This window comes from Pelobates fuscus, chromosome 13 (assembly GCF_036172605.1).
Source record: "Pelobates fuscus isolate aPelFus1 chromosome 13, aPelFus1.pri, whole genome shotgun sequence".
Lineage (NCBI taxonomy): Eukaryota > Metazoa > Chordata > Amphibia > Anura > Pelobatidae > Pelobates > Pelobates fuscus.
In genome coordinates, this window is record NC_086329.1 from 32,073,068 (window position 1) to 32,085,443 (window position 12,376).

Genomic DNA, 12,376 nt, shown 5'->3' on the forward strand with positions numbered 1-12,376 from the left:
TATTTTAACCATGCGCCATCTTCCCTTACGTTCTTGATTTCTCACCATGATATCCTTCTTGCAAATGATTTTCGTAATTATTTTATTGGGAATTACCGTTTTTGGTGTTTCAGCAATCAGTGAATAGCAAAGCAAAGAAGAAGAGAACCCTGCAAACAATAATAAAGCATAATCATTCTGTCTAGCTAAACTGGGCAGGCCCAGAACCATTTAAAGTTTTCTAAAGGGGTTAAGAATGAATAGAAGACGGGGAAGTGGAGAGAATGCTAGAAGAAGGAAGAAAAAGGAAAGAAAATAAAACGGGGCATTTTTCTTTCCAACTCCTCCTGCCCCAAGTGGTTAGAGTTGGAAGGAATGACCTTGGCAAAGGGTTGAATGACGAACCGGAAAGCATCAATCTAAGGATCCATATTTTCAGAAAGTTCTAATAAGTGCCCTGTAAAAAGACTATAGGCTTTTCCATAGACAATTAAAGGGACACTATAGTCACCAGAACAACTACAGCATAATGTGTCAATAGCCTGTCCCTGCAGGCATTGTAATGTAAAGACTGCTACCTAGCGTGGTTTTAACATTGATTCAGAAATACACGTTTGTATACCTGACCCTATATTGTTCCTTTAAGAGTCAAGAGTTTGAGGGTCATATTGTGTGTTTATGCGGACCATTGGTTGGGTGTCAGCTCAACTCCAATCTGACAAAAACTTGTCCTTTTGGAGAGTAAATCACTGATTAGTCCAAGCACACATGGAAATATGTGCTGATAAACCCACGTCTACAGAAACAACTCCGAGAACATGTGATAAATCCTATCTGAAGACTTACTACATGGCATGCATTTTAATATAGCATGCATTCTCTTCAACCATGATGGGTGAAGTGATGGAGTGAGTGTTTAAATAGACCATTCTTTATTGTCAATAAATGTCTCATCCAAGCCTCTTTCCCATTTGTCCTTAACAAGAGATGTGTTCAGGAACTTTGCTCCAGTTATTTCAAAATACAGAAAATAAATATTTCCCTTTTGGTTTCTTAGAATGTCTACGCCGAGTTGCAAAGAGATACTTGATAGTGAATGAGGATGGATGGTATGGCATAAGAGCCAATTTCTAGAAAACATTCTTGTTTAATTTCCATCTGATCCTTTACATCACATGGCGTATCTCAAATTGTTGACAGATATGCATACCTCCACAAAGCCACTTCATTGGTAAATTGTCAATTCTCTGCAACTCTTGTTTCGATCCGGGGGTAATGGCACAACATATTTCCTGCTATCCCATACATCTATATTTTGTCATTGCACATGAAACAGATTATAAGATCCTCACAATAATGCTGTGTAAGGACACCTGATTTCAAACATTTGATTAAATCAAAACGTTTCTGACACTCGCTAGAGCTTGTGGAATCAGTGAAGATTATTTCAATTACTTTTGGCAGGAATTATTTTCTTAGATGCTTAGTTTAACCCCTTAAGGACACATGACATGTGTGACATGTCATGATTCCCTTTTATTCCAGAAGTTTGTTCCTTAAGGGGTTAAGAAACTGGTTCTAAGTACAGTATCTCTACTAACCCACTACCCACTCCATTTTCACACGTGATTCAATGCTCTTACACAACACTTTCTTAGCTATTTCCCTGTAATTACTTGCTCTTGTAATACCTTCTATTGATCTAAGCTTATTTAACCATCTTCTACTGGAAATCCAGCTGTATTGCCCTTTAAATGAATAGGTGCAAATAGTCGAGGTCTTTAGAAAATCTAAGGAGCTTTCAGGGTACGACAAAAAATATTCTTCTTCCGTGTTGGCCTGTCTCATGTGTTGATTATACACTCCTAAAAACCACCATACAGCAGCAACTCACCCCTTCCCCTCTCTATTCCTCTCCTTTATTATATTACTTGGAGGTATTTTTGCCATTCTTCAGTAGCTGATAAGTGTTGCTAGTAGTTTTCTTTACTCATATATAATGATGTAACACTTTATCATGGATGCTCAGCATGACTAAGGCTTTCCTTCTGAGTATTTGGTGCTGCTCTCCTAAATTACTGTGACATCCCTCTGTTCTAGATTTTCACTCTGCGTTGCTTCTTGTTTACAGGACCTGAGGACACAGCTGTACGAGTCGTATTATTTAAACTTCATCTCTGCCATTTCCCGCAGCAAATTAGAGGACATTGCCAGTGCAGCACTTACTGCCAACACCGTGGCTCATGTCTCAAAGGTAACGCAAGCTCGTGCTTTGTTTAGCTGTTGGGAGACAACAATGACATTATATTTCTCTTTGTGCAGAGTACAGACTTACAATCGATGAGGTTGTAACGTGTGTGTGTGTGTGTGTGCACACACACACACACCACCGGTGAGGTTATAAATTTATAGTGTATGGTTGTTTTGTCTTGGCAAAAAAATATTTTCACATTGATGAAAGTTCCCAAAACCAATTGATAAACACGTGACTAATTCATTCTTTTTCTCCTCAGGTGTTTGATCAGTATCTCAATTTCATCACACTGGAGGATGATATGTTTGTATTATGTAACCAGAACAAGGAGTTGGTGTCTTACAGAGGTTGGTTGACCTGAAGATCTTAATTACCCTTTTTAAAAATCAATTTAAATGGGTAGTACAAACAGCCCACGGGACCTGTCTATTTTAGCCGTAATGCTTTGCACCTATCACTTTCAGCTATATAAGCCCACCTCCAACAGAGGTAGCTATGTTATAGCTAAATCAATGAGATTTAGAAAGTTATATGAGAAAATTCTGCCAGTTTCATATACATGCAGATTTGCAGCAACATATAGAAATTCCAACATGTACATTTTATGCTTATTTCTATGTGTTGGTTATATAATTGTGGGAATATACCTCTCTGGAATTTAACAAATGTGATTTGTGTATATTTATTGACCCTTTTTTTTCTATATACCTTCTATTACACCTGGTTTTATTAGTGATAGCTCCTATTTTTATTGTTAATATTTTTGGTAACATTCTTTTGAGTGTTTCCATATTGTTTGATAGACGTGTTGGGGGTAATACCATCTTTCCTTTTTACGCAGCACTGAACAGATCTGATATCACCGACACAGAAATGGACACGGTGATGGACACTATAGTAGACAGTCTGTTCTGCTTCTTTGTCACACTAGGTAATTGTTTTTACATTCTTCATGCGAGACGCACTCATGTTTTCAAAACTGTATCAAAATGTGGAATGTGCAGAATAGTAAAGTAGATTCTAACATGTAAACAGAACAAATATAGTATACATGCTGTGAAGGGCAATGTAAACAGCACCTGTATATTATAGAGTGATGAGGGTAAAGAAAGACACAACATTTGTCAAAGCGCCACCTGTCCAACTGGAGGTACGTAACTATAGTTACAACTACCTTTTGTAGGGAGAGACACATAGGTAATCCTGGAAAAACACATTACACTCCAGAAGAAAATACCATAGAACGTTATTGGAGAAGTAAGCTAATCAAAGGGTAAGTACAATCATTGCAAATAAATGTGAGTTTTGTGGGCCTATAATAATAATAATAATAATAATAATAATGGTGAGGGAGAAACTCAGAGAAAATCCTTTTAAGGAAATTGGTAAACATGCAGGCTATAGATAGACGTGTGCAGGACATGCTGGCCTATATGTAAGGTAAGTTTGGCATGCTGACCTATTGCTAATCGGTATGTAGAAAATAGAACCACTTGTAAGCTGCAATCGGGAAGATGTCTAATGAAAGCATGCAACCTAGTATTATCAAGGCCTAGATGTGATAGTAAGAAAAAATTATTAGTCACAACAAGAAAGCCTTTAAAAAAAAAATATATATATATATATATATATATATATATTAGTTAATAGAATGTTAAACAAAAATCTGCACACCAGTCAAGCCATAAGACTTCCTTTTCCCACAGAAATCACAATTCTGCAGTGATGTTAGTACTGCAAAGGATTCTGGGTGGGCATATGCATATTAGTTTGATTGTTGATACGTTTCATGTATGGCTTGACTGGTGTGCAGATTTATGTTTAACATTGTATTAAATAGCCACAGACTTCAGGTGGAAGGGGTTTTCAATCACAATTTTTTTCCCACCTTAACCTTTTATTTATTTATATATTGCTGTTCTTTAGTTACGTATATATTCCATACTGGAATATATACGGAACTAAAGAACAGCAACAAACCAAACTCACTCAGCCTAACTAAATGTAAAATAATCCAAACATTGTACCGGACGTGGGGGGGTGCTTGGGTGACCCTATATAATGTATTTGTCTTACAACTATAGAATGCATTTAGTCTATATAATGTTCCTATAATGGCTTCTTTTAATATTCATTGATGTGTTTGGAGATGTTATGCATTTGTATGAATATCCAGCAGAGTTATCTGTGAAGGTCAGAAGGGATATATTCTTTATAGTGTGAAGCTGTACAAATAAAAAATTTGATATCCATGCCATTGGTGTGTGGGCTTAGCATTTAGCTTGTCATTTAAGATAATTATGTGATTTTCTATATTGGGTAAACTAAGCCTTGTTTTTCCTGTCTTGTCAATTGCTATAGAACCCGAAAGCTAGCTTGTTTAAGACATCTGCTGTTGTATGTGCTCAAACATTCAACTTTTTTGGAATAGATCTGCAGATATTTTTCTTTAGGGAGATCTCTTATTTCTGAAAAACAAATAAATATAGATGCTCGCTATATACTAAATAGAGAGAGAAGGGCTTTAGTGAAGGATTTCCCAATCTTGCGTCAATACTGGATAAATAGAACAAACAATTGATAAACCGTTCCTAAGAGAACATTTAAAAAAATAAAAAATGATTATAACCTTTAAGTGAAATCACCCTTTAAAAGCATATACATGTATCAATCAACAAGGTCTTTTTGTCATGCAGTGTCAAATATCTAAAAAAAGAAAGCAAACCCAATAATAGTGCAATATTTTATTTGAAAATGGAATAACACTTTGTAACAAAAGGTACACACTCACACTTTTTTCGAGTTTCTTAGAGCTCTGCTGCATTAAGCGTTGATGGTACTATCCACGTCTCGGGATATGTGTTTAGCAAAGGTGATGGTACTTCTCTGAAAAGTGCAATACGTGAAGACTAGTCCAAAAAGTAAAATATGTGAAGACTAGTCCAAAATGTTCAATATGTTAAGCCAAGACAGGTATTTCTATTTCAACGCAAATGGTTTATAATTTACCATTTGAAGTGGTGTAGTTTGTTGTTTTTTTCTTGTTAATGTAAACTGGTGTCCCTAATGTAAGTAAATTATTTGGAAATGGTTTTACAACTTACCTGTCCTCCACTGGTCACTTGCACAGAGTTCTGTCGGCTAATCTAAGCCAAGTCCTGCCATGCAGGGCTACCTCATTGGTTAAAAGTGTCAGCTTATCACTCTCACCCAGTGAACGAAGGCCCCCACAGCCAAAATTAGCTCAATGTAGAGAACTTCCAGTGCTCAGTGGACTCTAAGTAATTAGTTTACTTACATTGGAGGGGGGTAGGTACCATAACCACTATATCATTCTGTAGTGATTTGGGTGCTTGAGGTATTACTTTAAGCATCACCATTGTAGCATTTTTAATTATAGCCTGTGATGTTACATTAATTTCTATATCTTGTTATCCTATTTTTTTGTTTTATTTTCCTGGTTAGTGTAACATGATTATACACTTGTTCACAAAAGTTAACATTTTGGGGGGATTCAGAGTAAATTTTAAGGTAAATTTGAAATTTAAGACCAAAATTTTACAAAAAAAATTCCAAGTAATTTATGCTTCCATTTCAACTTTATTGATCTTAAATTTGAAAAGTTGTAGTTGCATATGGGGAGATTGGACTTCAGTTCACCTTTGTGTTTTTTCCCTCTCCCCTGTGTAGGTGCTGTACCCATCATAAGATGTCCAAGAGGAAATGCTGCAGAGATGGTTGCAATTGTAAGAATGTTACCTTCCCTCAACCTAAATGTTGGTTCTGAGCAGAGTATTCATTGTCACAGTCAGCTAAAGCCTTTAGCCTTGATGACGTGTAACATAGGACATCCCTCAGATAATAGCCTACACTTTGGTAAACTTTGTATCTATTGTATTACCATCTTCATACACTGCTGCTAAGGACTGGGTCTTACTAACACTCTTTGAAATACTCCTTTACCTTTAACGTTTCACTTCTTTGCTCCCCTAGAAATTGGATAAGAAGCTGCGTGAAAACCTCCGAGATGCCCGTAACAGCCTTTTTACTGGCGATAACCTTGCAGCCGGACAGTTCAGGTACGTGTTTAGAGCAGATTTATAGTTTTGTTCTTTGATAAGATGTACAGCTAGGGTGCCCAGAAGATAGATCCCCAGTTGTTTTAAAACTACAGCTTCCATGATGCTTTGTCATTCTAAATGCATTTGAAGCATCATGGGAGTTGTAGTTATACAACATCTTGGGATCTACCTTTTGGGCACCCCTGGTGTACAGTCTCTTATATGTGATTTAACATTCAACAGCTCACAGTGCTCCAGCACATGTCTAAGTACCTTCCATAGAAAATTATTCAATTTCCTTTGATCCTTTTATCTTTTGTCAATAAATAACTCGTATTCGCTGGTTAGATTAACTTGCACCGCTATGTCATCCACTGTAGGGCACACATTTGAACCTCAGTGTTTAACAAGCATGTTGAGATATCGAGGCTATTAGTATTTGGGTATCACTCACCGTTTTGTGTATTTGGAAAACAATGTGCTGTGGCTGACTGCTTCTGTTTACCGCTTTAAATTGGAACTCTCCTTCCGGAGCTCTAGTACACCATGTCCATCTCAGGCCACTCACCCATATATTGAAAATATAAAAAAATATAAAATTAAATAAATGAGGACACCGATTCACCAAGGATGAAACAAAGTATAAAATTAGGAGAGAAAAATAGGTAGCAAGAGAGAATATGTCTAGAGGGATATTGGCTATACCTCGCTGATGATACCTTACAAGGTTGAAACAATCGTCTGGGGTTGCCATATCTCTCGTGCAGAGGGAACTTGCTGGCATTTCGGATCTGGACTGCCCGTTCGGGTGGGACCAGACTGACATGCTTCAGATATGTTCTCTCTGTAATGGCACAAGATGATCTAAAACCAGCTTGAGATCTGAGCGGGGACCCACCGAAGGGCAGGCTAATTGAGCTGTTGTCCGTTCTCACCTCTCTTGCTACTTGTTTTTCTCTCCTAAAGTATAAAATAAATTTTAAAGCATCCCGTTGTTGTTTTTTTTGTTTTTTTTACTCAAAATGTTCATAGACCAATAGCATTCCAGTACGATCACATATTAAATGGTTAATATAAAGTATTTGATATTTTATTTTTATTAATTTTTTTCTTCTCTTCAGTAGATTGGGTTAAAGCCATTTTCTTTTCCACTGCGTTCCCCAGGGCACTTGTTTTATTTTAGTTGAAGACTACTGTAGCTCACAGCAGGAAGTAAACAGTGGAAAAGAAGATTGATTTGAAATGATCTTTCTGGGGAACAGCAATTTATTTTCAAAAGTCATTTAATGCCTGGACGTATATTTGCATTTGTCTCTATAAAATCTAAAGAGACAGATATGAAATAAATTATATAACCAGATGTAACTATACTAGAAATACATCTGTTTATATCATTTATTTTATTTTCTAGAAGATTGTGTTTTTAGCTGAGACTAGGATCTAAACAGTCAGATGTCCACACTGCATTTTGGACTACCAATGTTGTAGGAAGGTCATGGGCTAAATATGGCTGACCTTTGTCCTGGAACTGATGTGGGGTGCATTTCCCATAATGCTTAGCCAGCACAAAGACTGACTGGCTGAACATCATGCTCAAAGGAGTCCACTATAACTGTGTTGCCTAAAGCCCGATGTCCATGGCACGGGTTAATAAAAACTCATCTTTGCTAGTGAGCGTAATGCAGCTGTCCCCTACGATGAATTATGCAGCGATTTCTCCAGAAAGGGAACATATATATGAATTATCGGCAGCCTGTTTAATTGAATTAGGATGTATTTAAAGGGGTAGTCTAAGTACCATAGCCACTATAGCATGCTGTAGTCATTATCTTTCTAGGAGTTCTTTAGGCAAGAGTCGAATTATTTAAGAAAGTTTTGACCCTTACGTGGGTGCATCCAGTCCACCCGTTTCTTGTGAAATCATTAATTAGTGACATTTCTACTAATGTTTGGAGGGAATTCATATATCTATTAAAGAAGGGGAACTTTCTTTTTCTTGTATCTGAAGAGAGCCTGGATGAGTGGATTGAGGTAATAGTAAAACTGTTCTAAAATTGTTTTAACGATTTACCGTGGAACATCCCCAGGGCACTTCTGGCACCATAACCACTACTGCGTGCTGTTGTGGTAATGGTACCTAGATTGACCTTTAATGTTTAGGAGTAGTAGATTTACTGCTTAAGTTTATAATTATGTCTTGCAGCTTTACAGCCATTTCAAAGCAGTCTGTCACCTAAACAATGTAAAGTGTAGCTGATATTTTTCCAATGTTTTACCTAAAATACCCAAGCACTGTATTTCAGGATTGTCACATAAGAGCCAAATAGTTTCTTTAGAACAGGGAATGTGCCTGAGAGATTTATTAATTTGAAGATCTTGTGAAAATATTTGGTGACCGTTTATCTTGTGGTTATCTCTTTCTTTTTGTGCAGCTTCCAGAGACCTTTATTGGTTCTTGTCGACAGAAACATAGACCTGGCTACTCTACTTCACCATACATGGACATACCAAGCACTGGTTCACGATGTTCTGGTAAATATCAAGTTTGCATTCCTAAGAGCGCATAGGATATTCAAAGGACTTGTTCTGTATCACTGTACATGTTATTTTTAAAATGTTTGTCATACACTAAACATGCAAGTATTATAATTTGATCTCTACATTATGCTAGCAAAATCACAAGCAAAAGCATGTTCTGTTTAATTTTGGACTACTTGTGCAGCCTTGTTTGGGCTACTTTGACCTCAAAATACTTCTGTGGTGGCCCACATAGACACTTAGAGATGTGTTCACAGCATGGAGGTGTGTGCTCAGAACTGTTAATGTACCCACAATATGATCAGTATACTCCACATACATTTAAAGAACGTTGATGGAAGTGACTTAAAATGATCTGTTACCTTTTTGGTGAGGTTACACCTCACACTTGTAAAGACTAGTGAAGCATTTGCAGGCATTTAGCTCAGCGATCCTCCCAAGATAACCTGCATGCTTCAGAAATACATTTCCGACGATTCCCTGTGCATGTACTTGTGCAGGCAGTCTTGCAACTTTTGAAATTTGCATGAGGTCTGTCTGTACCAGGAAATGTGTGCGTGATCTCTGGTTGCTATGGTTAGTTGTCTTGCTCTTCACACGCAAGTATCTTGGCATCATTATAGAGGTTTGCCCTGCTTGGGAAAGTGCAGATAAGCAAATCATAACCTGGTGGGATCGGAGGTGAGTTTTATAATCGTTTAACACCCATGATGTTGACTTGATGGTGTTGGACCAGAAGAGGAGGCAACGTAACACTAAATTTTTTTATATAATTTATCTCTATGGTTAATTACTAGTGGAGGCAGATCGGTGATGTGTTGAGCCTTTTGTGTAAACTTTTTTAACCTAACCATTTTGACTGCTGACAACAAGCTTTACATTTTTTTCCTGGGATACTCTTACATTTGTGCCCAAACAGCAAAAACCAGCTTGCTACTCAGTCGTTAAAGGTGATAAAAAATCCCTACCCAAATTTCAGAAAAACAAAACAGACGAGGTAATATAATTCTGATGTCATGTGGAACATCCTGTTATATATTATCACCATTTTGACGGGCATCACTGAGATGATATGTACATTTCTTAACCACATCCCAATCACATCACTATAAGGCAGCACAAACTTCGAACTGCATTTAAAAGCTTATTCTTTATTCGGTGCTATTCAATTTAAAATAACACAATGAATTGCAAAGCACAATGCAAAATGATTCCAGTATACCATTGTGCAAAAGACAAAAAATCAGGGAACCCAATTTACTCACAGGTCTTACCCTTAATGGTGACCTTGTGTTCTAAAAAGGGTGTTTAAACGGTACTTAAATGTGTGTACTCCCTTATATTAATGTGATAAGAATTTTTATAAACAGTACAGCCTAGCCTTAGAGAATGCATCACCAATGTGTAACTGTAATCGTATGCAATCTCTAAATATTCATACGGAGTGTCAAGGCTATGAGCAATAGAAACTAATATCAGATGAAAAAATCAGTCTTGAGCTAAGAGAATGTGCATAGTTCAGCAACAGCTGGGTGGTTGGTGTTGGGCACCTAGCACCTCTCTCTGAGATTTACATTTCAATTTCTAATTTTACTATTTAACAGTACTTTGCAGTACTTACTATTTTTGTTTCTTTTTGCCCTCCCAGGAGAAGAGTCTTTGTTATATTGGTTCTACTCAAACTACCACCTCTCTGCCACCAGGGGTCTCCACACTCTCTATTATAATTCATAGATTTATAGCTACCTTTCTGATAATTGTCTGTACAATTATTCATGGCGGCCACCAACCATCTTTTATTTTATTTTATTTATAGGAAATATGTTTGAGGTATGCAGGACACATATTACACCGCAGTATCGGAATAAATAGAGGTTTACAGTACTCAAAAAAAACAAATCTCAAAATCAGGTTTCTGACCATCTCAAATAGTTATTTTACATTTAACACATTCTCTGCTAAAGAGTCTGTTGGACTACAAGGAGTTACTTTCATTTAGTATACTTTTTTGTATCGTCCTTCTTATGCAAACCTGCTTCAGTGGGTTAAAGTGTTTTTGTCCCTTTAAGTGGAAGGTGAGAGAAGGTATTTCTCAGAAGGCAATGTTTATTTTGAATTTGTTTCCTGGTGTCAAACGAGCGTATTTGTTGTTTGTTATTCTCTGCAATGGGCAGTATTGAGGTGGAGGTGGCTGACGTCTGTCCTGGTTGTTTGGCGGCCACTTGTACAGTAGTAACGTGGTGACTGTTCTAGGGAAATAGTGGAGATTTAGTGAAGGCTGATCCATTAGGACCACGGGGAGAAATGGAGTGAGGAGGTTTGTACAGTTTTATAGCCAACGATTTCACACTTTTTCTTACTGATAAACAGGTTCGTTGCTCAGTACATGCTTTTTTGCTTACGAGAAAAAAGGTGTTCTATTTGGTATGTTCAGTGTTTGTCCAGTGCCAGATTCTGTTTCCCTAATTTCTACCCAGGACAAAATGTCATCCTTTCTCTTCCTCTTCAGCCCCATAAGTGCCCAGTGTTACAAGACTGCACTTCGTTAATAACTCTTCTTTCTTCCTTTCTTTTCCCCAATTTCTTGTAATGATTGACAGCCTTTCTGTCCTCTCCTCATTCTTCAGGTGCAAGGTTACACTCACCTTCTCTCTGTTCATTCCTGAAATTGCCAGTCAGTGTTTCATTTATTTTTGGTCCATTAATAGAAATGCAACTTGGTAACCCTGAGAATCTTCTCACAGCTCTTATCTAGACTTGTCATGTCCTGTATCTCCTTTATTGCACCTTGTACAGGTGTAAATGTATTACAGAAACATCATTACGTCTCCAAGGTTCTTTTCTTCAGTACTTTAATTTTAAATGGACTCCTAGAGGATATGGTTAAAGGACAATTGTCACCTCAAAACTATTTTTTAATATAATGCTTTCATTAAGTTTTAAAAAGTAATTAGATCTATTTTTTAAGGCAAACTCACTCCTACCTTCAGCCATATACATGCATCATGGGTCTTCTTATTTAGAAGCAGTGGATTCAATGCTTCTCTATAAGAGACATCAGACTGATGGAGTGAGCTATAGGTTGTAAAGAAGCATTGAATTGAATCAAGATCATCACAACAGAGGAGACTGACTTGGCATTGGATTAAAGGTAAGTTTATAGGTATTGTTTGTATTTTTTTTTTATTTTATTTTCTAAGGGAGAGGGCATGAATCTAAGACCAAAATGTTTAAAAAAAATAAATAAAAAAAATACATTGTCTATATTTCCAAATGCAAAAAAATAATTACCTGTGCATTATCGCAAATGTACATTTAAATAGCAGAGGTTTTTACTATCACACTTATTGCCTTAACAGTGTAAGCTCGCCTGTCCTATCAAGGCAAACCTCTTCAGTGAGTCCTACAGAAATGAACATTATTATGTAACCCTATACACTGATTAACCCTCACTAGAGCACACAAACTTAAACGGACACTATTGTCACCCAAAACACTTCATCTCATTGAAGTGGTTTGGGTGCAGTGTCCCTGTCCCACTTAG

At 37.0% G+C, this 12,376-nt stretch overlaps 1 protein-coding gene across 1 annotated transcript in view; it reads left to right on the forward strand.

The window, feature by feature from the left end:
* Positions 1–12,376, forward strand: part of SCFD1 (sec1 family domain containing 1) — a 78,571-nt gene that overhangs the window by 18,140 nt on the left and 48,055 nt on the right. Inside the window, exons 5-10 of the mRNA XM_063439197.1 lie at positions 2,111–2,233; positions 2,493–2,580; positions 3,075–3,164; positions 5,924–5,979; positions 6,227–6,312; positions 8,727–8,826. Of these exons, the coding sequence (XP_063295267.1) occupies positions 2,111–2,233; positions 2,493–2,580; positions 3,075–3,164; positions 5,924–5,979; positions 6,227–6,312; positions 8,727–8,826 (543 nt within the window). The remainder of the gene's footprint in view (positions 1–2,110; positions 2,234–2,492; positions 2,581–3,074; positions 3,165–5,923; positions 5,980–6,226; positions 6,313–8,726; positions 8,827–12,376) is intronic.